Below are 27,897 nucleotides of genomic sequence, written 5' to 3'. Positions count from 1 at the left end.
TAGTTTAATAGTTTTCAGATGTTAATAGGAAAACCTGAAAATTCTACTTGGAGAATCCTTGTAGGTGACATGGTTAGGGAGGTGTGTGATGTTGAGTTCTTGTATAAGTTTGGTACCCCTAAATTCTTTGAAAAGGTGTGATTGAAGGTTTTAAGTTCCTCACCGAATCTCTGGTGAAGGTTGAGGAAAATGCTCAGTATAGGATAACATCATAACTTTGCTCCAATATGGGACTCTCAGGGTATTCCAGAATGCATGATGGATGGGCTTAGCTTTCCACTAAGACAGGCTGGGATTGCCACCTGGGGAGAATTAATAACAACGCAAGGGATCCTCCCCTGGGAAGTTCTTCGAGCGAAAGTTGGGGATAGTCTATGTAGGTTTAAATGTGTGAAACTCTTTTCCTGGTTTGTGGCCTTGAAACAGGAGGTTGGAAGGGGCTGGGATTTCGAGTTCTCCCTCCAGGATATAAGGTCTAAAAGAAATGAGGTGTAGCATGGTATTGGAGATTCTTGGCAGCAGACAAAAGGAATTCAAAATCAATGCACTTGGTGTGCGGAGATGCCTTTCAAGAGGTGGATTTTCTATCAGCCTGGTGTGACTCTGAAACTTTTATATCCTGTCCTTAACCCGGCCAATCTAAAGCAGAACCATTTTTTCACTATTGATGGATTGGATTGGATGCTAGTAAAAATGGCAAAGTTTGCCCCATCCGCCACCTCCAGGTGCAGCAGGTGTGGCTTCATAAAAGCTAATGATGACCATATTTTCTTTCAGTGCCTCAGGATAGAAGTATTTTGGAGCGGTGTAGAGTCCATCCTAAAAGACATCTTTGTAGTAGCGATAGCCATGAGTTCATTATTAGTTCTACTGGGGTGGGCATTATAATGCATAACTTCTTGCAGTGGGAGCAGAGAGGGTTACTGTTTTTTGTTATTGTGAAGATTTTTTTACTGAATTGTATTCAAAGATGACAAGCATTTTGTAAAAACCGGAGTGAATTCAATCTTTTTTCACATGAGCACAATTCGAGCAATAGATAGCTATATACAGACACAGTTTCGTAACAAGTTTCAGATTATTCCTGTGAACTAGTCAAAGGAGGGAACCCTGCGCTGAGTCCAAATATAAACCTATGACATCCGAACCAGTAGAGCACAGGGCCCATAAGCTTAGTTCCAAAATATTTCAACATCTTCATTTGCAGAGCAATAAAACCTCAGCAACTAAGTGAAAAGAAAGAGATATAAAAATAAAAGACAAAAACCCCAACCAAACCGAGGGAAACACATATGCTTGTAGTCATCTATGTGGAGAGGGAATGAGAAGTAAGCCCCCTGCGACCAGCACAGGGGTAGTCACCTGTAGTGGGGGAAGGACCCGGGACCCCACCCTCGATGAAGGGGAATCTCTTATTAGATCAGGAAGAGATGTAAGGCTCTGGGTCGTGGGTGCTGTACGCCCTGGGGTCTTTTCCGCTGCTCCTGCTGTGGTTTGGTGTCCGGCCCTGATTTGGTTTGCGGCCTTTTTTCCTTGTTGAGGTTTGGCCCTGCTGTCTCTTTGGGCCTTGTGTGGCCTCGTTCTGGGGTTTGTGCTCCTGTTTCCCCATCTTTTGTGACTTTGCCTGCTCCTGGGCTCTCGCTGTGGCTTCTCCTTCTGGGGTGGGTGCTTGATGGCTGTCCTTGGCGGCCCTGGTGGTGCTGCTCGTGCTTTACTGGGGCCTGTTCAGATTCCAGTTTTATGGTTGGATGACTCCTTGTTGGGGTTGTGGCCTTCTGTTCTCCTTGGCTCAGTTCCCGTCCTGGGTTTTGTCCCTTTCTGGCCTATTCTGGCTTACTGGCCGGATGCCTCGTGCAGTTCCCCCTTGTTTTTGCTCCCTCTGGCTGCTCTCTTGGTGAGGTTTCCTGGTGGGCTGGCTGGTTCAGAAGGCCATTTGTCTCTGCTTTGGTATTCTCCACATTGTCAATGAATGGGACGAGGACATATGGGACCTGGGGTAATGCTCTATTACTTACCGGTAATCTTCATTACTCTGGGTCCCGTTGTCCTCGTCCCATTCATACGCCCCTCCCTCCCTCCCGGGTGGCCGGCCTTCCTGTGTGGGTTTGGTTTTACAGGCAGGATGCTGGGTAAGTAGTGCTTATGTACTTCTGGTGGAAGGGGCAGTATTAGGGGCCCTGTATGCCTCCGGTCTTTTTTTCTATCAGGAGATGTCTATCTCCACATTGTCAATGAATGGGACGAGGACAACGTGACCCGGAGTAAGAAAGATTACCGGTAAGTACTAGAGCATGACTACAAATTGGCTTTTTTTACATTTATTAGTTTCTTGAGGCTAACCATATGAATGCAGTAGGAACTGTGTAACTATGATTGTGAAGATTGTATTTCACTTCTCCTTTTCCTTCTCTGCTGTAACTGTTATCTCACACCACAACCTGGGCTGCCCACCTTTCCCTCTGAGGGTTCCAGCCCATCTCACACTAATGTTTATCAGTGATCCGTTTTTTGCAAAATAATATTTTTCCCTGAGAACTCTCATTCACACCAAAACCCGACAAAGAAACCTACAGTCAATTCACTATAGATGGCCTTACTACACACCCAACCAACACATCTCCGATAACCTGTTCTGTTCCCAACAACAACACCACACACCATTGTTTCAATCTCATCTACAAATGATCATATTCAGATAGTAGAACCCAGCTAGAACCCTTCATCATCTTGCACACAACATGCAATTGAGTTGCATAATTGGTAAAGCACTTTCAAATCAATAGCACCATCAACAACATACAGCCTAAATACAGCCAGCATACAGCCTAGAAACATGCAGCTAAAGCCAACACCAACATTTGTCACCCTTAATTACACAAAAATGTAGCATAAGGCTAAGCATGAGCGGATTTTGCGGATTGGCAATCCGCGAATTTTGCGGATTTGCGGATTCGCAATCCGCAAAATCCGCGAATTCCCGCGAATTTGCGGATTTTTTTTTTTGTGTTCGCCCGTGTTTCTGCCAGTTCGCGAGGGTTTTTACAATTTCGCAATTTGCGAACTTACCTGTCGGGTCGCAAGTTTTGCGAACTTGTTGTTTCTACGTGTCCAGCCTGTTTGGGACACTCTTCTTCATCACTGCCACTCTCTGTCACCACTGCCACTCTCTGACTACTCATGCCACCCTCTGGCCCACCCATGCCACCCTCTGTTTCATCACCACACCCTCTGGTTGTCCAGTGTACATTATTTTCGGCAAAGCAAAGCACACCTTCCCTGCCTCAAGTGACCTGAATTAATTTGGGGCTGATTAATGTGTCACAGAATATTTTTTTAGCTGGCACCTGCTTCCTTAGTGCGCCCTGATTAGTGATCTTTTGCACTTGCTAAGTGCTTTCATTGTTGCAAAAATAGTTACAACACCTGCCCTGCCCCAACTGACAATAATGAATTAGGGGCTGATTAATGGATTTTAACTTCCAGCCTGGCTCCTGCTTGTCTCCCTTAGCTGTAATTCAGGACCTTTGTGGCATATGTGTAACTATTCTGAGGTTCAGAGCAGGGTCACATAATAGTTTCAACTGGCAACTGAACTCTGGAGGGGCCCCTCAGGAAGCACTACAGGAAATGGCTACTAATGATGTGCCTGAACTTTTGAACCTGGTAAGTAGTTACTTTCAGTTTTGCTAAGATCGTATTTCTGCAATTTTGCACTTATTCGCGGGGCGCGAACTCACGCGAACAGTGCGAGCAGCGCGAGCAAAATCCGCTGCTCGCGGATTTGCGGATTTTGCGGGAAATTCGCAAATCTCGCGGATTGCGGATTTCCCGAAAATCCGCAAAATCCGCGAGCGTAACGGATTTTCCGCCCATGCCTACATAAGGCTCCATCCTGGGTTGTAATTCGCCTATAAATAATATAATGTATTCTAGATGAGAACCGGGCAATTTAAATCTTTTAACCGAAAGTCCTTCATCATATTCACCTAAACACATAAAAAAACACAAAGATGTTCCTTGTTTTACTTTCACACAAACTCATGCAAAACATTTGCAACTTACAATATTGTAAATTCAAACGCCAACAACAACAAAAAACATTTCCACCAGTCAGAATGATGGCCTTCCTAGATCTTCCCAAATAACGGCGGTTAGTGCTATACAAACTTGAACCGAAACACAACCACTGGGTCTGGGCTCCCAACGGCATAGCTTGCCACAAGCTTGTAATAAACAAAATAAGTGCAAATGCCACTAACTATAGAAAAGACAACTATTTAGTCAAAACATACGGATAAGACGATATGTTTGATAGTTTTTAATCCGAATCATTTATTTCTTCCTTATTTTTGAATTTTTTTTACTCTTATTTGGGTATAGATTTTACAGATTTTCATGCAAATATTAAAACCTGGTGTACACAACATACAATGTAATATTCAATGTATCAAAAACAATTCTCCTATTTACAAAAATTCACATTCTATTGTACATTCATCCACATTCATTCATCAATCATACCAAATACAAACAACACAAAGAAACATCAATGGTGCTATATAAGCTGGAATCTCAATATTCTCAACAGAAAGCAAATAAATGTTTAGAAACAAATATATACACAATTTTTAATTTGTATTCAATTGTTAATTTTGTGATTTTGGCTTATAACATAAAGTCATGAGGTCTACGCGTTTCGAACTTGTGTCATTTGTGAGTTCTCATCAGGACCAATATCTGTAATGGAAGCACAAAAGGTGGCTTTTAGAATTTTATGGTGACTGCCTCTACGCTGCCTGTCCCCAACACTCAAAGTTTCTACACCTACCTCGCATGTATCAGAGTTAAATGGGAATGTCCACGAAGTCAACAGCTACAAATACAAAGAAAACCATAATCAACAACTGGTTGGTTCTTCAAGTACTTGTTGTCCACTCAACCATTCACACTCACTTACTTGTATATTTGTGTGATCTTGATTATGCTGCCTGACTCTCAATGTTCTACAATGCAAAAGAATGCCCATTAATATCTATGTCTTGGATTTACTGGTTTTTCGGATTGTTTGCGACTGCCACTGCGCTTACCTGAAGTAGAGAGTCAGGCGCGTTGTGTACAGTGTCGCCGAATTTCCGAGTTGGATTCTGTGAGATAAAGCGGGGGACCCAAGGTTAGAAATTACTGTCCCGTGTACTTTTCACAGCGTGGCTGACATTGGGCATACAATAAATGGAGAAACACTTACTTTGTTTAAACGGCTGTGGAGTCCTTGTATTCCAACTTCAAACGCGTTCTTGATCGCATTCACTTCCTGGTCCGCATAGGATCATGGGAAGTGTAGTCCCGTGAGGTGCCGATATTTGAGAAAAATGATCGCCGAACATTTACTAACGAAATAAAGGTTTATTAGTTGAATTAATTCGTTAATTGGTATTTGTTGAACCGAAAGATTAATTTTAGAAGGATGTTGTGGTCCCAGTAAAATTGTATCTTTTGGTGAAATTTGTTCTCTTATATAAAATCAAGGACTGACATATAGTTTCTGACTGGTGGATTTTCATAAGAATTACCTCGAACTGGTTCGACTCGCATGCATCTAACTACTCAGACTGGGAACATGGGAAATGTAGTCTGCAATTGATACACTGTTCTTTGAACCATTTCAAACTTGATATATCGATTATTCATGAGGTTAGTTGACCGCATTGGTTAGGTAAACAAGGGCTTGGTTTGGTGATTGTTATAGCCTTCAATGATGTGCCCTCTTTTTGTGCTGTTTATGAGCTTGCTTGGTGCATGCCTGTGTTGACATATTAATGGACCTCAGTCAAATAGTATATTTTTTACTCGTGTGTCCTTTCTGGTACAAATCGACAATGCGTGTCTTTGTCTATGTGGCCAGGCTTGGTCAGTTCATGTGAGTGTTCCGCGTGGGGATGAGTGGGAGATGCAGTGCTGATCAAAAAATGGCTCAGATTGTGAAGCCTGCTGGTCCGTTTGCCCTATTCCTGGGAGGTATTATAGTTTGAACATTTCTGATAGTTCGTTCAATCCTGTCAGGGCTGTATTGAACTTGACTATAAGCATAGCTTCTCTTCTTGTGAGTTTCGCATCCAAATCTCCGCCTCTTGCGTCATTTTCCACTTTTGAAATTACTGTCCATGAAATTTCTGATGCCTTGTGATTTTTTTCTTTCCAATGGATTACCAAAGGTGCATTCGCAACACTGTTTTTTATTCTTGATTTGTGTTGCTGGATTCTTAGGCGCACCTCTTGATTGGGCTTGCCAATGTACAGAAGGTTGCATGGGCATATGATCCCATACACCACATAACGAGTTTTACAATTTGAAAACGCCTCATGTTTCCAATTCGTTTGATTGTGTGTAAAAACTTTACCTTCTTGTGTAGAATCACAGCATGAACAAGTGCCACATCTATGGTGGCCTTGAATGGGCGGTAGACACAACATAGTGCATAGGTCTGGGTTCTTGACTTCTGGAAGTGCTGCTCTCACTAGTTGATTAGCGATGCTATGATTTTTTTTTAATGCGAAAAGGGGTACCTTCTCAAAGGATGGATCTAACTTTCTTAACAAATGCCAATTTTGTTTTACCAATTTTTTCAAAGCATTTGAATTCGGGCAAAAGGTGGATACGAATACTATTCTTTCAGTTTCCTTTTTGGATCTTCTTTCCAGTAGACTTTCTCTTGGTGTCCACCAAGCTCTTTTCACTGATTTTTTAGGGTATCCACGTTGTTTGAGGTTGGAAGTGAGGATTTCTGCATGTCGTAAATACTCTTCTTTTTCTGTGCAATTGCTCCGTATCCGTAGATATTGCCCATATGGAAGATTGTCCTTGAGGCTGCGCGGATGATTGCTTCCGAAATGTAGGGCTTTGTTCCGATCAGTTGTTTTTTTGTACAGCGTTGTTACTAACCCTCCACTTGAAGGATAAACCTCAACGTCCAAAAATGGCATTTTGTCTCTGGAATATTCCATGCTGAATTTGATTGTGGGCATTCTGTTATTTATCCATTCATGGAAGTTTTTTAGATTTTCTTCTGACCCTCTCCACACAAAGAAGATGTCGTCTATAAACCGATACCACTGTGTTATCCATTGTGCAAAGGGATTGTTGTTATAGACAAATGTGTCCTCATACTTCGCCATGAACAGCACAGCCAATTCAGGGGCAAAAGGGCAACCCATGGCCACTCCTCCTACTTGAAAGAAAAACTCTCCATTAAAATTGAAGTAATTTTTCTTTAATGCAAATTCCGCAAGTTTTTTTATGAATACAGTTGGTACTTTATGTGGTCTTTCACGTTCCTCCAGATATGCTTCAAGGACATTAATACCTTCATCTTTGGGTATTTGGGTATATAGAGAAGTGATGTCCATCGTAACCATTAAATGAACATTTTTGTCAAAATCAATAACTGAAAGTTTGTTGATAAAATCAGTTGTGTCTTGTATGTACGATTTAATCTGGTGGAGAAAAGGCTTTAAGAAAAAATCGACGAACTTAGAAATGGGTTCCAGTAGGGATCCACAGCCCGAAACTATCGGGCGGCCAGGGGGAGAAGTTTCATTTTTATGTATTTTTGGCAATACATATAATATGGGAGTTCTTGGATGTTTGGTTTTAAGAAATTCAAACTCCTTTTTGCCAAGAAATCCTTGTTCGAAACTTGCATCTAGTAGGGCAAATAGTTCATTCTTCAAGTCAGATGTTGGATCTTTATTAATTTTGCGATAGCACGTCTCATCACTTAATTGTCTTCGTACCTCTTGTATGTATAATTCCTTATCCCAGATGACAATTGACCCACCTTTATCGGCCTGTTTGATAATGACCGAAGTGTCTGCTTTTAAACTGGATAAAGCTACTGACTCCACTTTTGATATGTTGTATTTAATCCATTTCTTTTTGTCTTCCATTTGGGTTACTGCAGATAATAAAGTGCGTTCAATTGTGAATTTTTCTTTATGAACTTTATTGGTTGGGGGGCAAAAGGATGATTTGTTTCGTAGTCCTGTTGTTTCTAAGGATGGCTGGTAAATATTGCCTGCAAAAAATGATTTTAATCTCAATTCTCGACAAAATTCAATCACTTCTGTCTTGAGTTTGATGAAGTCAGTGTGTTTGGATGGAACTAACGTGAGTCCCTTTCTCAAAATTGACTCCTCATCTGTCGTAAGTATTTTTCCAGACAGATTTAATATTGGCGATGGACTTAATTCTTGTAGTTTTGCCGTCTTGTCGACATTTCCCATGGTTGGGGGGTGTTCCTGGTCTTTCCCCGCTGTTTTGTTTGGCCTCTCGCTAAAAAAGATCCTTGATGTTGTTGCTGGAATCCTTGATGTTGCTGTTGGTGGCCGCCTCGTCTGTTATAATTTCTTTGAGGATTTGAATTTTCACCTTCACTAGAGCTGCCATATGATGATGTATGAGAAAAGGTTATGAATTTGTTGAAAGATCTTCCTTGGTATTGTTGCAAATATTTCCTGGATTCTGATTTTGCATAGAAATCCGATTGGAGAAACGGGTAGACTCTCTCTAAATTGAAATTGTTTTTATCCTTATTCAAAAATAAGGAAGAAATAAATGATTCGGATTAAAAACTATCAAACATATCGTCTTATCCGTATGTTTTGACTAAATAGTTGTCTTTTCTATAGTTAGCAGCATTTGCACCTATTTTGTTTAATACAAACTTGAACAGCATACCAATATGGATAGGGTCATGTTAGAGATGTCTGGTCAGAAAGCACTAACCTTATACTCTGATCAAACAGGGGTTATGTTATGCACTTATATTTCTCACCCCACATCCACCACAAACCATAATCAATAAGAATATGTTGGCCAGTAGTAGAAAAGGGAAAGGGGGTTAGAGAAAGAAAACTTATACACTGGATATCACCACTATGCCTTGTCATTTTGCTGAACACTTACATCTGTAGGTTAAAGTGGATATCTAAAGGCAAGATGAAATATCTTAATATGTTATTATGGTCTTGTATCTAACCTTAAAAGTGAAAATGATATACCATAATAGTTTCTGTAAGTAACCAAATTTATTTGGTCTGAAGTGAAGGTGGTATTTCCGAAAACTGAACCATAACAAGATTTTAGTAACTATAAATATTAAATAACCGTCCTTCCTTATGAACTAGATAACTGCATTCAATTTCAAGAACATGCGCTCCCTAACAGTAATAGAATTTAGTGCATATCTGGTCTGCTTGTCATGTCAAATATCACTTGCTAAACACAATTTTAGCTTTTAGCACATATTTATATGCACATGCAATAAGTCTTCCTGCAAGAGAAGTAACCCTAAATTCGCATTAAACAATTTCTCTGATGTCTCCAATAACTAACAATCACGGTTCAAAATTAGCTCAAAAGTTTGTTTTCCCAAAGTGACTCAATTTCAGAAGGCTTATGTGTAGTCACAAACTGTTCCCCAGAAGTCTCACATGGGAGTAAGTATTCTTTAAGAGAAATCACAAATCCATATAATAAGGTCCTGGTGGCAGCAACACTGTAGAATGATTGTCTAGCAAAGACGCTGCGAAACATGAGGAAACTTAATTTTCATTTTTGTTGTGGGTTACAAAAAATGACATCCTACAGCCTTTCCTTTCACACTCCCTGTGCCGCTAGATTGTCACACAATTCTCTTTACTTTTCTTTCTCTGACTTCAAAGTGGGAGGAGTTTTCAAACCCCAATCTCCTTGTTAATAAATAAGCACTCATTTGTCTGTCTTGACTAGTGAGAAATTTGGTGTCTGTCTTTGAAGCACAGCAACTGTGACAAGATAAATATAGAATTTAAAGGAATATTTATTTATTGCTTGGACTTTCACACCACAGTTTGGGAAACACCGTTTTAGAGGGCCATTAACCTATGAGTAGTGTTTTACTATATGTATTGCAAACTGCTGTGCACAGGCAAATATATGCATGCAGAACTGGCATAGATGTACAACTCACTGAAGTACAAATCTCATAGCTGCAATATACCTCAAGCTATGCTTTTGTGTGTAGCATTCAGCGATACTGGGAATTAACTAGACACCCTGGCTGTGCTTTGATTTTCAAGTCTATGCTCCTACAATCAAATGCAAAACTACAAAAGCAAACCTATAAGTTACAGCATGTAAATGGCTAGGGCTACAATGCCATAACTGGTTGAGGTAGTTGCGCATGACACGGGCCACTTGACTACTATGCATGTGCACCTACAGATCGAAAGAAAAAACCCATACATTTTCCGGATGTTCAAACACGTGACTTGCTCTGCCTTTAAAGTTTCCCAAAACTTGAACATGAAAAGTGTTTTTAGTAACTTCTTTGTCTATTTCCATTTACCAGGCCCCACAAAATCGCGCTGAGCATCACAGGCAGTAACACATTTTAATGGGATGTACAGAGACTAAGATGTATGTATAGGGAGTCTTGGACTGTGCACTACTGGGCTTAACTTATTTCAGTGAAGACTGGATGGCAGTACAAAAATAACATCAGATGGCATGTGAAGGATAAAGGGTAGCTGTTTAATCAACCACAAGGCCAGCAAAACACTGGTTGCTTCGTATTCTTATGCCAGCAACATGCAAAATATATGGCCATCCAGGGTTCTTTGCAAAACGTTGAATGAGCTCTGCGAGGATCACACAAGCACAATATCTACTTTTATCAATGTGTCATGAAATGGGGTGAACTAGGGCCTGGTGGTCCAAATTTCCATTTGCAAAACATGGTTGCAAATTGATCACTGACTTTTTGCAAACAAAAAAGAATTTTGCGGCTCAAACTATAGGTCGGTTCACAAATTTTCAAATTGGTGCAATCCAACCTACCTCAACAGTATTCGTGAGGTAGATCATAAATCAAACTCGCTATGATTGGATGCTATTGTGTACAATGGACCACTGCCTACCCCCAAACAAACTTTTTTTTAACATTCACAAGGTAAAAGTGTTCCCACAGAGACCCTTTCCAAATTGCAAATGGGTTACCAACACCTTCAAGTGCCGGTAAAAGTTCAATGTTTTGAGAATGAATTTCAGCTGCAAAACATTGAGTCATCATTTAACCCCTTGCGTGCTCGTGAAGGAACCGTTCCGTCACGAGCCTCGGGTGGGATGTGCTGGTGACGGAACGGTTCCGTCACGGCCCGCTCGCCGGGCCTGCGCGGCACAAATTCCGTGCCTGCGCTGAGCGTTCTATTAGGCGGGCGGGGCCGTGACGGAACCGTTCCGTCACAAGCACAGCCCACCCAAGGCTCGTGACGGAGCATTTCTGTCAGGAGCACGGGAGCGCCACGCCGCCCCCCTCCCCCTTAGCACTGCGGCGGAATAGCCACCGCAGCTAAGGTGTTAATAAATCACTGTTTGGAAAGGACACCCTAAACACGCCCCAATAAAATAGCGAAGTGTGATGGGTTTCTAGACCCTTTTTGCAATTCAGTAACCTGTCACCAAATCGCAAAATTAGTTTACTACATAACAAATAGCCATTTTGTAATCACAAACACCCTGGGGTCTTTTGCAAATAGCAACCTTTGCGACCACAAAATTGCTTTGAACATCAGGCCCCTAGTTATTAGTTGAATGTGACTTTGCAAGCTTTAGATTTGCAATCATGGATAGTAAGCTATAGGGGTCAAATGATATAAATGTTGATATTATAGATACATTAACACATTATGCAAGCTTACCTACTTTAATTTTTTTTATTGGATTTGTTGACCACCTTATCCTATATTTTCGGTTTCCTATGCAGTTTTAGATCAATAATAGGATTTTAATTTTAATTGATTTACTTAGCACTCCGAGTTATCTTACCTTTTGATGATCGTGGCTCACTGCTCTCTGTGTTACTTGCAATTCTTTATGCACTTCTTCATGAATTACTGGAGAGCTCCGAGGAGGTGTAGAAGCATCTGGTTCTAAAACAGACCTCTGGTCTCTGTATGAGAAAGATATTAATGATAAACTCTCAATTTTTACCTTTAAAGAGAGAAGAGAAAGCGAGACTCGAATGTCCTTCCTACATCTCACCCCAAGGAACAGACATATTCCAGCCATGGTTTACCAACAATAATCCCTTTGGGATGTTGACACTGTTATTGGTGCCTAAAGTAAACATACCAATCCTGTACTACAAACCACTTTGATTCATGGTCCCTCAGACTTCGATTATTTTATCCAGGAGCCCTTTGCATCTGTGTATTTTTGTTTAGAAATTTCGACAAAGAGTCAGTAAATCTTAGAGTAAATCTTAGAGTGATCTACACAGGTCAACCAGCTCTCCCTCACATCAAATGCAATTCATATTCCACAAAGATTATAAAGACAATTAACCAAGAGTCCTGTATTTGTAATATTAGAACAATAAATGTACGGTTTATTGAGAGCATCCAGCATCATATCTCTTTTTTTAGTCTACTTGTAAGTGCCTAATGACTTTTTTGAAACAACAAAGTTTGGACAGTGGACCACTCTTATTTCAAGCACCAATCCTAATATCACCCAAAAATATTTTTGATTCTTAATAAACTAGCGTACAATTTTCAAATGCTCTCTGTCCCCAAAAGCATATCCAAGAACTTGGAAAGAAGTCTATATTTTTGTTATAGATGAAAAAGCACCGCTGCGAAAGTAAGTCCACAGTTCATTGGAGATTAGTAAATCGTTGAACAATTCTCATTATACAGACGCTGAATCGTGAAAAGTGTGGATGGATTATTAAAAGAACATTGAATTTCACTTTTCACGATTCAGCGTCTGTATAATGAGAATTGTTCAACGATTTACTAATCTCCAATGAACTGTGGAGACTTACTTTCGCAGCTGTGCTTTTTCATCTATAACAAAAATAGTGCCTAATGACTGTTAATGTTTGCCGGTCCAGAGCCTGAGGACATATTTTTGAACACAGGTACAAATAATGACCTATTTTCCAGGCCTGACTGTGACAGTAACATAATGAACTGTGCTCTGTCTGTTATCGAGGAAATGTGTTGTGACAAGGATAGAAAGCAAAGACATCTGTTCTCAATGAGAACACAGGTGGATTTCAAAACAATGTTGTTCCCATTGGCAGGTAAAGTAAAAAGGGGTTAATCCTCACACCCCACTTATTTTTCTACTCAGTCGATACATCTTATTCCTAATCATTATTAATATTATATGAATTCAGAGCTTTTTATTGTCTTCAATAGTGAAGTAGGTTGTTCCTACTGCTTCCAAATCCGCATTTTGGTAGATAAGGGCTTTGTGCTACAGAGAGGTAAAGAAAGGTCACGCCACTCTAGTTGATGTAGACACCAGGCAGTCAATACTGGACTTTCATTTGAGAAAGACATGTATTTGGAGAATTAAAGTCTTTGCTTGCTTCACTGAAGCAGCTGATCCATCATTATTAATAACAATGTTTTGTAAAAGGATATCTATTAGAAATGGTGTTCAAAACAAAGGTCGGAACTGATTACAGGTTGGCCCCTGATACTGGGTGGATATAGTAATCCTACATAATAAAGGACACATTTTGGTCAAGCAGAAGCCAGGATAAGAACCCACGTACCACAGACCCTTAATGACAGATTCCAGTTTAAAACAGCGTTCAGGCCTACAGCATTTTATTTGACTAATTCTATAAATGAATCTCAGTTATATTAAATTTCTAGAGGTTAAGGCAATGTAGAGAGGCCTGTTTTATCAATTTACTGGAGAAGAGGAGGTGGAGCAGTAGTGCTGTCTGGAGCCGTCAACTCTCCCTATGGATGAGAAGGAGCGACCCCTGATGACGCCCAGGATGCTAAAGAGCACTAGAAGTGGCAGCCCTGAACCCCATCCCTGATCCTACCCCCCAAGTTAACCCCAACCCCCAGTTAGTTCTGTATAAATAACCCTTACACTCTACCCACAACTGAGCCGGAGTTTCTCTGATAAGATCATAGCAACCAAGAGCACCACCACAGATTCACTACACACAAATACACATATGCCACGTTTTGCAGGCAGCACACACCCAAACATTCACTACACCCACGTGATCACCATCCTGGCAGTTTAATGTAATTGATGGACGGAAAACTGCAAATGTTGTTGTCAATGCATGTATACTCAATAACAAGTTTTACAACAAAAAAACTCTCCCTATGGATGACTTTCCGACACTGTCACAAAGGGAGCTGACACTGAGTTAGGCTTAATAGGAAGGCTGAACTTTTGAGGCATGAGATGTTTGCTGCTTGCACCAAATGTGGTGACCGTGTTCACCACGGTAACTGCAGAGGTTATACGATGAGTGGGTATTACCAACGGATGCCTCAGAGGAAAATATTTGGGCCTTTACACTTATTATTTATTTATTTACTTTTTTTTCCCAAACTAAGTACTGCAGATCAGGAATTAATTGGAACAGGTAATATAAACTTGTTGAATACCTCTTTCATTTTAGCAATAGTTAGTAGACCACCGGTTGTTCAGAATTATCTTTGTGTGCAGAGTAAAAAAAAATATCACTACTTACTCATCCATCTCTTCCTTGCTGCGATCACTTTCCGATTCTGAAGAAGATGCACCTGCAAGAAATTTGAAAAATTAAAAGTGAAAAATAATAATCACCTTAATCATAAGAAATACTTCTGGGCTATGTTTAGACAGCATAACTTTTACATCTAATTGCACTTCCGTTTCACTGCTAGGTAACTGCATGGGGGAAGAACGTGTGTTTGTCTCTCGCGCTCTTTTTTTTCTCGACGGAAGGCCTGAGAAGGATGGAACAGTGCTATTCTAGATAGAGACATAGTTAAAAGTCTTCCACAGCTAATGTTACCCATACAAAAGAGAGGAGCAAAAGGTCAGCCTAGCCCATTATGTCATTGAATTTTATTCATTTCATTCACATATTGATTAGTCGACATTCATCTACCATTGGCAAGTGGTTACAATCCTGACAAGCACGGAAACAGACTTTCACAGGGGTGGCAGCATCATTTAGGAACTCTAATTCACAAATAGACAATTGGTAGTAGTAATCCCTAAAGGGAAAAACCACACATCAAGGAGAAAACACCAGTATAATTGGAAACTAATATAAGTGAACTGGAAGCACCTACTACCAAACGGTGCTATCGGCAAGTTGCACGAACATGCAAATTAATATCTCTAGAATCTTAGTTGTAGCACCCCCTTGCTAGTCAAAAAGAATTCAACAAAAGCATATATCAGATGTATGTCATATATATATATATATATATATATTACCTACTGGCGGTCGCCAGTAGGTAGTTATAGTTAGGATTTTTTTCAATGTTAAATCTCAAAATTCTATTTGGAATAACTTTGGCACCGGTTGACGAATCTGCCTGAAAATTTCCTGAAAATGGCCTCGTCGAGCTCCGGTTCTTCCTTGGAAGTTTGGGGGGGATACGTCAAGCGGGGGCCGAGATAAAAGGGGGGTCCCAAAACGCGTTTTCCCCATGTTAATTTCCATAGGGCGGTCGATTTCACTTTTAGCCCGAACGGCTGAATGGATTTCCACCAAACTTGGCAAAATTGTAGGGACTGGTAGCCCGATGTGCCTTTGCTATGTCTCAAGATATGTGCTGCAGTGGATTTTGAGTAATTTAGGTTCAAAAAAATATATATATCTATAGGCGCTCTCCGGTGCGCGCACCGGAGAGCGCTCCAGGCGCGCCACGCGACTTGCGCGCAGAAAGCTGATTGGCTCTCAGTTGTCTGTAAACATTCTAAACAGTCCGGAGCGGCCGCCATCTTGTGTCTCGGTAGGATCGAGACACGAGAGGTGGGCAAAACAAAGAGGGAAATGACCATAAGGGGGCAGGGTAGACCCCCCCTTGACCCCCTAGGTTTGATGTGGGGGCTATAAAAGGGCCCCGCGGGGCATTTAAAATATATATATTTTTTTTCGTTTTGCGCGGGGGAAGCGCCTGGTACGCGCACCGGGGAGCGCACCGGGGAGCGCACCAGGGAGAAAAGAGAATGGCAGAGTTTTAAAATTTAAGTCATTTTATATAAATGGGAGGTAGTTCTGAAAAGAACTGTTTTTTTATTCTTTTTGTTGTTTTATATTTTTTTTCGGAGTTTTTAAACTTTTTTTGCTTTTTTTTGGTTTTTATGAACATTTTTTGTTTTTTTTGTATTTTTTAAGGAGAGAAACAAAAACCAAGCATTTCAAACGGGCTCAACAGGAGAAAAAAAAAGGGCAACAAATTAATATTTCCTTTGGCACTTGTGGTTTTCCCAAGCACGATTAATAAGAGTGATGCATTGCTCACCATAGCAAATCATTTGACCACAAAATTTTCAAACCATTTTAAAATTTGAAAAATTGGTTTGTATGATGGAGCATGTCTCCCTAACTTCCGGTCCTGATGGGGTGGGAACAGTAGTTTTGGAGGTTCTGGCAGAAGATTGTACAGGGTTTTTGGCTAGTTCCCTGACCTCTGCCCTAGAATAGTTGTTGGGATGTTTTCTAACCATATGCCTAATCATTGTGTGGTTGCCGAAGGAGTACTTCTTGTTGGGATTCCCCCTTGACATCTCCTGATGACAGATAAGGCAGGTTGCTTTAGGTGCATTCACTTTTTTTTTGTCACTCGGGATAGAAAAAAATTGCCAAATGAAGTGCTCTTTTGGTTTGTATGTTATGTTGTCCTCTGGGACGAATCTACTGTCCTCTTCGTCCTCATCCTCCTCCTGTTCTGGATCTCCACCACTGTGAAGTTGAGGAGGTCCTTGTGGTGGTGGTGGTGGTGGTGGTGGTGGTCCAGAAGATCCAGCAGCTGCAGCTAATGTAGCCATTTTCGACAGATATAAGTACAGGTCTTCCTCTCTCAAAGCAAAAAGGTAGAATAAGGAAAAAAGGTGGGGGCTTTCCTCATTTGAAAAAAAAATATCATGAACCAATGAGAAGTGTTAATTTTAGGTCACATGACTAGGGGTTTTGTCATTATGAAACAAAAACTGTTATGAACCAATCAAAAGTGTTATTTTTAGGGCACATGACCCGACGCGCTTACGCTACGCGCCCCGGGGCGTGCCCGGGGGCGTGCTCCGGGTCGCGTAGCGTAAGCGCGTCGGTGCGCTTACGTCGTGCGTTTCACGCATACGCGGCTACGCGATACGTCACGATCATGTTTTCGTTCGCGATATTGGCGCTAACGGGACGCTCCCCTGAGCGCGCCCCGGGGCGCTTTTCAGAAATACGCTCTTCGGGGCGCTCCCCGGGGCGCGGTCCGGGAGCGCTCCCCAAAAAAATTTAAAAAAAAAATGGGATAATTGTAGGGACAGGTAGCCCTATTCTGAAGTGGTTTGTAAAAAAATTAACTTTAGAAAAATATGTATTGTGCTACATTGGGCTTAATATATGTTAGAGCCAAAATGTAGCCCAAATGTAGCCCAAAGTAGCCCAATGTAGCCCAAAGATGGCCACCAGAGACCAAAAATTGTAAATGTAGCCCAAATTTCAACTAGATGTAGCCCAACTGTAGCCCAATGACAGAATGTACCAGAGTGTTAAAAAGAACAACTAGAGTGCTAACAGTCTTATTCATAAAGTGAAACTTATAGTTAGGAATTAGCATTAAAAAAACCAATGAAATTCACTGAAAAAACCATAGGTTTCACACCAGTTATAGTTAGGAATTAGCATTTAAAAAACCTATGAAATTCACTGAAAAAACCATAGGTTTCACACCAGTTATAGTTAGGAATTAGCATTTAAAAAACCTATGAAATTCACTGAAAAAACCATAGGTTTCACACCGGTTATAGTTAGGAATTAGCATTTAAAAAACCTATTAAATTCACTGAAAAAACCATAGGTTTCACACCAGTTATAGTTAGCTGGAAATTTTACTGATATAAAACCATTGAAATTCCCACGTTATAGTTAGTCGGACTCACTATAACTTGCGCGTGCAATGCACTGCTGATGACATCACATATTACATCACTCATGACATGGTCAGTGACATCACTCATGACATCACTGATGACACCATCCAGTGAATATGTGTCTTTCTGAAAAATAAATATTAGTGAGTTATGTTTAAATATTTAAATACATATATTAGTGTTTCACTTTGTGTATAAGTGGCTACATGTGTTGATAAGTAGCTACATGCGTATGTATATGGGTTATTTGATATTTTTATTAGTATCAGTATGAGTGTCTATATGGTTTGGTGGGGGTATTACTTAGCACATAGATGCATGAGTGACTGACTCTTTGTTTGTATGTGTTTTGAAGACAGCATATGTACAGGACTGTATGGGTGGATGAGTGTCTATATGTGTTTGTTAGTGAGTGAATGACTGTCTCACTAGTGTCTTTATCAGTAACTACATATGTTTTAATCTAGTATATATATAAGTGAGTATATGTGAGAGTAAGAGATTGTAAGATTTCCTGTTTAAATAAGTATGTGTTTCTATAAGTGATTGTTTAAGAGAATAAATATGTGTAATTTTCAATAGAAGTAAGGTGGAAGTGTGTGTATAACTCTATATTCAAATAAAAGGTCGTTCAATAGTTTATTTGCACGTGTGAATATGTGTGTGAGTAACTTTTGGATGAATGTCGGTGTATCTCTTCATATGATCAGTGAGTATATGTATGAGTGACTATATAGAACTGTTGGTGAATGAGTGGATGTGTATATAGATAGTGGAATTACAGAATTGCTTGTTGTAACTGATATAGGTATGTCCATTTTTAAAAAATTACAGTTTCTATTTTTGAATATGTGTCTCAAGGGTTACTTTACACTGAGAGGAGGTCTGTCACTGTGTCACAAGGATGGTGTCATCAGTGATGTCATGAGTGATGTCACTGACCATGTCATGAGTGATGTAATATGTGATGTCATCAGCAATGCATTGCACGCGCAAGTTATAGTGAGTCCGACTAACTATAACGTGGGAATTTCAATGGTTTTATATCAGTAAAATTTCCAGCTAACTATAACTGGTGTGAAACCTATGGTTTTTTCAGTGAATTTAATAGGTTTTTTAAATGCTAATTCCTAACTATAACCGGTGTGAAACCTATGGTTTTTTCAGTGAATATATATATATATATATATATATTCACTGAAAAAACCATAGGTTATAGTCGATATATAGTTAGGAATTTGCATTTACAAAACCTTGAAAATTCAATGAAAAAACCATTGGTTTTAGGCCATATATAGTTAGGGATTTGCATTTACAAAACCTTATTTTACTCGCATAAAACCATTGAAATTCCATATATAGTTAGATGCGCTAACTATATATCGCGCACCCGCAATCCACTGCTGATGATGTCACATATTACATCATTCATGACATGGTCAGTGACATCACTGATGACATCACTGATGACAACTCAAATGACATCACTGATGACAACATCCAGTGACTGGAAGTTTCTGTAAAGTTAAAATATGTCTTACATATTGAAGAATGAGTGGATGTATAAATGTCTGGATGAAGGATTTAGTAGGTGCATGACTGACTGTATGAGGGAGTGATTAAATGTGTCTCACTGAGTGCATAGGTTAGTGATTAAACTGTATTAATTTGTGTATCATTATATCTGTTGTTCTGTAAACTGCTGCATGTGTTGATCAGTAGCTATATAAATAACTATATGGATTATTGATTGGTTGCTCAAGTATTTGTATGGGAGACTGAGTATGTGTGTGGGTGGCTGGGAGGTGTGTGATTCTGTGAATAGATGTGTAAGCAGTTGATTCACTAGGTGTATGAGTTCAAGAGTGCATGTGGAAACAGCTATATGGGCGGTTGACTGTGTGCATGAGTGTATTGGTGAGTGAATGGATATCTCAGTGCTACATGTCAAAGTAAGTACATATGTAAAACACAGTACATGTGAGAGTTAACATATATAAATAACTGTGCATAACAGCCAGTGAATGTGTGAGTGGCTGTATGGATCATTGTGAACATGTATCAAGGATTGTATAAGAGAGTAAATATGTATTAGAATATGTTTCAATAAGTAAGGTGTGTATAACTGTATAGTTGAGGAATTGGAGGTGTGTTTGATTCTTTGCATGACTGTCTAGGTGTATGAGTAACTCCATGGATGAGTGACAGTCTGTGAGTGTCTGTTTTCACTGAGTGTATCTAAGGATATATCAGAGTCTGTAGAGGTTCATCGTATTAACACATGAATGATGTCATCTGTGATGTTGTCAGTGATGTCATTTGAGTTGTCATCAGTGATGTCATTTGAGATGTCATCAGTGATGTCATTTGAGTTGTCATCAGTGATGTCATCAGTGATGTCACTGACCATGTCATGAATGATGTAATATGTGACATCATCAGCAGTGGATTGCGGGTGCGCGATATATAGTTAGCGCATCTAACTATATATGGAATTTCAATGGTTTTATGCGAGTAAAATAAGGTTTTGTAAATGCAAATCCCTAACTATATATGGCCTAAAACCAATGGTTTTTTCATTGAATTTTCAAGGTTTTGTAAATGCAAATTCCTAACTATATATCGACTATAACCTATGGTTTTTTCAGTGAATTTCAATGGTTTTTTAATAGCAAATATGAAAAGCTTTAAAATGTCAAGTACGTGATAGATAAAAACATTTTCGTATTTATGCACGCTGATGTGCTTTGAACGCTGCACCCCCCTCCCCTCTTTTCTCTTATTAGTACTCTCTCTTTGCAGATAGTGAACGGTAGTTAACGCAGACCTTTACCCCCGTTGTAATCCGTCGTACCTGCTTGTCTCTCCATTTGATTGATTGTTATCCAAGCATTTACTGTTTTACAATTGATTCTCTTTAGTTCATTCTCTATTTACAAACAAGCACAAACTCGCAATACTCTGTTTAGTCTTTGCAGATAGTGAAAAATCGTGTAAAAAAATAAAAGTAATCGAGCAAAATCAGTAGGCCACTAATTGGATCTCTTTTTGACCTCGCTAAAATAGAAATATTAGGAACAACCCTTCATGAGAAATACGAAAATAGTGAGATGAACTTAGCTCCACACCATGAGGGCTGCAAGACAGCTCGGCTCCGTCACCCATCCCGCCCAAAATAACGACAAACCCTATGCAAATATTAAAAATATAGACAACACACCAGCAAAGAAACAGAGTAAAACATTTTATTAAATAACTATTTACATAACTATTTTATACTTTTTATTGCCCGATCCGGCTAGCTCAATCGATCGAGCATGAAACTCATGCACTCTGATAGCAAGCGTTGCTACTGATGCTATGCAGACCAAAACTGGTTTTCAGTTTGTACATTTTTCTAGATTTTTCAATCCAAGGTTGGTTGACTTTGTAGAACGATGGCTTCAGATTTACAACATACGGTGTGGTGGCGCGGACTGGGAGGGGGCGCTTCGCTCCTGCCCCCTCCCCAAGTAAGATTTTCATACGTGAAAGTACGTTAATGGTTTTGGTCCCTGAGTTGCTTCAATGTCACTGCCATTCTCAAATGGCATAAGTTCTGGATGTTGGGTGCCATAGTTCAGAGTTCTGAGCAGCGCTTGTAACACTGTCTGAAGCTTATTTCCACCTACTGCAGCTTCACTATTCTCAAAGTAAGTGAGTGTCGTTTGTGGACCTGACTGCATTAGAAAACAATGTGATATGAAACCTTCCTAAACAGCTTGACGGAGGCCCCCGATGGCCATGGACTCGGAGAAGACACTTGGCTCCGACCCCCTCCCCAAGTCTTATAGCACCGGTGTAGCCTGAGATCGCCCCCGACATAGGCGGCCGGCTCTCGGGGTCCGGCGGAACTTTTTGCCTTTTGATGACTCTTAAATTCTGGACCTTGTCCCACAATCCGTTTAACCTGAAGACACGCTGTAGTGGGGCGCCCCTTTACCGTTTCAGTTGCCATTCCGCCCGCTTTTGCTACACTGTGCCTCTTCCGCCATTCAGCTGTTTACCGCCCGCTCTTGCGACTACAGCGTCTCGCTCACCATGTAGTTGAGTTGCTCCCGCTCTTGCGGTGCAGCGATAGGCGGCTGCCACAGGACTCTCAAAATGGCGGCCGGCTCTTCGGATTTGGGCCTGGTCCACTAAAATGGCCCTGGGACTCCTTGGAACTCGGACGCTTCCCTGATAGGGCTTGGGTCCCATTCTTGAAAACGTCCCCTCAGCCGTGAAGATTCTACAAAAGTCTTGGGGGCCCCCGACTCCCGCAGGCTTCTGGTGGGGAGCGGCTGCCATGTCTGCTCGTGAAATGGCCACGACGGAGCTACGAGATGGTAGTGCTCTCATGCTGACGCCAGCTTTAGTCTGAAACATCCAGAAACACTGTAGACTACCAATTCGATCAGTTCCGGTAGCGCCCCAACATGACCCGGAAGAGAAGAACTTGCCCTCCCCTCTTTGACTGATGGTTCTTGTTGCCTGTCCCCTCTGTTGTCATTTAACAGAACTTTTTGGACTGCTGAAAGGGGTTGTGTTCCGAACGCTGGTTGGTAGAGACATTTTGACTATATTCTTGACCTACGTTGTCGCGTAATGCGTTATATGACACGCCGCGTTAGCGCACCCGGAAGTGATCCGAGGCGCGGCGCGCAGCGCGTAACGTAAGCATAACAGGTCATGTGACTTGTTAATAAAACTTTTCATTGGTTCATTTTACTTTTGTTATTTTAATGATGAAAAGCTTGGTCATATGACCTAAAAATTACGCTTTTTATTGTTTTCGAACATTATTTTTTTTTTAAACATATGTTATAATATTCCAGGCTAATGTACTTTCCCGGAAAATTTACAACTGTCCTGCAAGTAAAATATATTCCTTTTTCGAGAAAAAGGGCGTTTCTTCGTTCCATGACGGAGCCGTTGAGTAAAAGAGATTCGGCCTGCTGTCTTAGTCGCCGATACGCCTGATTATCAGATTCTTATCGATCACTTTATGTTGCAGAAATGAAAAACACAACTGCCCTTGACCATTTATCTTTACTGCGTTCCTACATATTATACCTTTTATCCGTCATGTAATTGGACTGCTTTATTTCACTTGCCTTTTACTGATTCGAAAACAGTGACTAAAAGTAAAAACTTTACCAATGTAAATACTACTACCGTGTTTTGTTTTAAAAACCTTTATTGTGAAAATGTCAGTATACAAATACGGGCCTATAACCACGTGGGCCGGCCACGGAGCAAACTGAAATCGTATATGATGAGGAGACATTTACACTGTAGAGGAACGTAACGAGCGGGCCATTAGGTTGGAAGAACTAAGGTGTCTAACAGTTGCGGAATCGGTGGACGTACATTTTGTAATTAAAATAAGACAGGGCCACTTACAATAAAATTTTCTAGATATACATTTGCGGGCAAGGAGTTACGAGTCCCATTTATACCGGCGCCATTTTGGGCGAGGCCGGGCAGGTCCAAGATATAGTCAAAATGTCTCCACCAACCATCGGCCAGACCAGAACCCCTTTCGGCCCTTTATGCTACAAGATGGTGTCTTCCATTCAGAAAATATTGTTGGCAGCATTTTGAAAGGAAACAGAAACAACCGTTCTCCTAGTGAGTTTCACATTGTTACATTTAGGAAGAATGTTGAAGAGTAGTATGTGGAAAATCTGAAGCCATTTTTCTACAAACTCTCAATCAGCCTTGGATGGAAAAAAAAATCCTGAAGAATGTACAAACTGAAAACCAATTTTTGTCTGTATAGCATCAACAGCAACGCTTGAGTCAGCTTTGTGTCAAGCCGCCATTTTCATTCAATCAATAGCGTCCCCCTGCACACATTCAGGGACCTGGTCGTGTCTTCAGATGAAACGGATTGTAGGAAAAGAAGCAGAAAGGAAAAGGAAAAAAGTTCAGCCGGACCTCGGGAGCCGGCCGCCTATGTCATGTGCGACCTTTGGCCACACCAGGGCAATAGTGAAGCTGCAGCAGGTGCAAATAAGCTTCAGACAGTCTTACAAGCACTGCTCAGAACTCTCAACTGAGGCACTCCACATCCAGAACTTGCCATTCAGATCTTGGCGCCTTGTGCTGGTTCCGACCTATTCACACATCGGTCCACTACTGACATCACCTCATAAGCCAACGGGGCACCCCACGCCGACTTTCGGCGCAGCATTGTAGGATGGCCACACCAGTGCGGCAACTTGCTGGACACCACCTCGGTGCCATCCGGATCTCGGCGCGTTCGAGTCACTGTACCACAAAACTGACCGGAACTCAGCTGGACACGCCGTCTTTCGGCGCAGCATTGTAGGATGGCCATACCAGTGCGGCAATTTGCTGGACACCACCTCGGTGCCATCCGGATCTCGGCGCGTTCGATTCACTGTACCGCAAGAGTGACCGCAACTCAGCTGGACACGCCGTCTTTCGGCGCAGCATTGTAGGATGGCCACACCAGTGCGGCAATTTGCTGGACACCACCTCGGTGCCATCCGGATCTCGACGCGTTGTGCTGCCTTCGGCCTATTCGCACATCGGTCCGCTACTGACGCCGCCTCACGTGCCAACGGATTTTCTACGCTTTTTGTAGCCCTATGCCGCATAACAGGTCATGTGACTTGTTTATAAAACTTTTCATTGGTTCATTTTACTTTTGGTTTCCTAAAGATGGAAGGCTTGGTCATATGACCTAAAATAACACTTTTCATTGGTTTAGAACATTTTTTTTTCCCAAACGATGAAAGCCCCACCTTGTTTCTGGATCATTCAGACTGAAGCTGGCGTCAGCATGAGAGCACCACCATCTCGTGGCTCCGTCGTGGTCATTCCGCGAGCAATCATGGCAGCCGCTCCCCACCGGAAGCCTGCGGGAGTCGGGGGCCCCCAAGACTTTTGTAGAATCTTCACGGCTGAGGGGACGCTTTTCGAGAATGGAGCCCAAGCCCTAGCAGGCAAGCGTCCGAGTTCCAAGGTGTCCCAGGGCCATTTCAGTGGACCAGGCCCAAAACCGAAGAGCCGGCCGCCATTTTAAGAGTCATGTGGCAGCCGCCTATCGCTGCACTGCAAGAGTGGGAGCAACTCAACAACATGGTGAGCGAGACGCTGTAGCCGCAAGAGCGGGCGCAACTCAGCTGGATGGCCGCCACCTGGGGAGGCCCGTTCAAGCCGCCTCCCCCACGCCCCCCCCCCCCGGGCCGCCCCACGCCAATTTTCGGAGCAGCATTGTAGGATACCAAAACCAGTGCGGCAGTTTACTGGACATCACCTGGGTGCCATCAACATCTCAGCGCGTTCTGCTGCCTTGGGACTATTCGCACAACAGACCGCTACTGACGAGGCCTCCCCCCGCACCACCCGGGACACCCCACGCCAATTTTCGGAGCAGCATTGTAGGATCCCAAAACCAGTGCAGCACCCAGGCGACATCACCTGGGTGCCGTCCAGAACTCTGCACGTTGTGCTGCCTTGGGACTATTCGCACAAAAGACAGCTTCTGACCATTGTTGCTTTTTTGGGTGAAAAATGTTTAAATGTTTTTACAGTTTTTGTTCCGTTCATTATATTTAAAAGTTAATAAAGTTTTATAATGTTACTTTGTTAGAGTGTTATAAATTTTTTTTTAAACGGGTGAATGGGGCCTTGAATCGGGTTATTGTCATGTGTGGGCTTTGCAAGTGTACTGCTACAGGATCGGACATTTCAAACTCAAATGCACGTTCTTTTTCTTACCTTTCCGAAGCATGGAGCGCAATAGCAGGCAGAGAAAGGGTGATGCACGTGTTGAACACTACCTGACCTGGCAAGTTGCTGGCAGTGCCCCCCCGCCCGCTCCTGAAAGAGGGCACACACACACCGCCGCCCCGAGTACTTCACAAATCTTTAAAAGACCATGCGCTTGTTCATGAGGCTTAAATGGTTTATCACCTCTTCTAGAACACCTGCATCGACCCTCTGACGTTTCCTGGAAAAATTACCACGTAACACAATACCAAGCCCTATCAGCTGAAACCCCCGAGGAATCGTGGGGCATATTATCAAGGGGGTTTATCTCCGCTTTTTTGGCTTTAAAAGCCATGAAAGCAGAGATAAAATTATCTCCCTATTACCAAGCTGTCGCTAACACCAGTTAGTGACAGCTAAAAGGAGATAGCGACCATCTTGGGCCCCGCTTTGCATGTCAGTGATACTTATCACTAATGACATGCAAAGTGGGCGTGCCAAGATGTTAGCGACTGGAAACAGTCCCTAACATCGCTATCTCCTATTACCAACTTTTGGAGATATTCGCGCTAAACGCGAATATCTCCAAAAGCTAACACCTGCCCTGAGCAGTTCTTAGCCATGTTATCCAATGGGAGGTGGATAACATGGCTAAGAGCATTTGCTCGATAATACATGAATATCGCTGACTTTTCTGCGATAATAGCAAGGTTTATCTGCGATAAAAATCGCCGATGTGCGGCGAAAATTTTTGTCTCTAAACAAGTTAGAGACAAAAATTATCGCTAGTTGTTCGTAATATGCCCCCGAGTTTTTGCTTGCAGAAATCGGGAGGCGGGAGACTAGCACTGAAATCAGTAGTCTCACGCCTGAATCGGGAGGGTTGGCATGTCTGGATTCTCTTTAGCTGGGGCCATAAACTACATCCGCAGGGGTAGGTGATAGCCTGGGACCAGCCTGGCATCTAAAATGGCTGCCGTGCACGACAAAATTGTGGCATTGGAAAAAAGGCAAGATGGCGCAGACAATGTTTATCAATAAGGATTCATTTATAACAAAATATTTTATCGCAGTGACAAATTGGCGGTCAACACTTCCTGATTTCCATCGAATCGAACGTTAACAGACGTCACGCAGCAAAAAAAAAAAAAAGCTCACGCACAGCCGCTGGAAAAGATGTATCAACATATATGAGCCTCCTCTGCCACCCTCATGAAACATAGGGGATTAGGATACGTCTCCCGCACCCCCTTATACCTAGTAATTTAATTAAAACGAAGCACAAAATGGCGAATTCTCGTTTCGCTACCAGTTTGCGGCCCAGTTCGCGGCCCGTGAAGTGCTTCTACCGTGAAAAATCATTTTTTTTTTATTTTCCCCACGGGACCCTTTAATAACCCCAACAACATTCCTAGGAGGTCAAGAGGGGTATACCTTGCCCCCTTTCATTAAATTCCCCCTTCGTTTTTCACCTCTTCTTCTCTCTCGATCCTACCGAGAGATAAGATGGCGGCCGCTCCGGACTGTCACGCAGCAAAAAAAATAAAAAGCTCACGCACAGCCGCTGGAAGAGATGTATCAACATATATGAGCCTCCTCAGCCACCCTCATGAAACATAGGGGATTAGGATACGTCTCCCGCACCCCCTTATACCTAGTAATTTAATTAACGAAGCACAAAATGGCGAATTCCCGTTTCGCTACCAGTTTGCGGCCCAGTTCGCGGCCCGTGAAGCGCTTCTACCGTGAAAAATCATTTTTTTTTTTATTTTCCCCACGGGACCCTTTAATAACCCCAACAACATTCCTAGGGGGTCAAGAGGGGTATACCTTGCCCCCTTTCATTAAATTCCCCCTTCGTTTTTCACCTCTTCTTCTCTCTCGATCCTACCGAGAGATAAGATGGCGGCCGCTCCGGACTGTTTAGAATGTTGACAGACACCGGAGAGCCAATCAGCTTTCTGCGCTCAAAGTTCCGTTTCGCGAAAAGTAAGCGAACCGGAGCGCAGCCTGGAGCGCTGTTACAGATATATATCTTGATTTAAACGTTAATTTCTCAAAAACTACTGGAGCACATATATTGAGACCTAGCAAAGGCACATCGGGCTAACAGTCCCTACAATTTTGCCAAGTTTCGTGCAAATCCATTTAGCCGTTCGAGCTAAAAGTGAGTCCAACCGCCCTAT

The 27,897-nt window shown here is 41.8% G+C and overlaps 1 protein-coding gene across 1 annotated transcript in view; it reads right to left on the bottom strand.

The window, feature by feature from the left end:
* The window catches only part of MYPN (myopalladin), a 2,267,856-nt gene that overhangs the window by 1,720,241 nt on the left and 519,718 nt on the right, over positions 1-27,897 (bottom strand). Inside the window, exons 4-5 of the mRNA XM_086922400.1 lie at positions 14,556-14,607; positions 11,864-11,987 (exon numbers count right to left, since the gene is read on the bottom strand). Coding sequence (XP_086778526.1) covers positions 11,864-11,987; positions 14,556-14,607 — 176 coding nt within the window. The remainder of the gene's footprint in view (positions 1-11,863; positions 11,988-14,555; positions 14,608-27,897) is intronic.

This window comes from Lissotriton vulgaris, chromosome 5 (genome assembly GCF_964263255.1).
Source record: "Lissotriton vulgaris chromosome 5, aLisVul1.2, whole genome shotgun sequence".
NCBI classification, from domain to species: Eukaryota; Metazoa; Chordata; class Amphibia; order Caudata; family Salamandridae; genus Lissotriton; species Lissotriton vulgaris.
The sequence above is the reverse complement of the archived record's forward strand: the minus strand, read 5'-3'. Positions and strand labels throughout refer to the sequence as shown.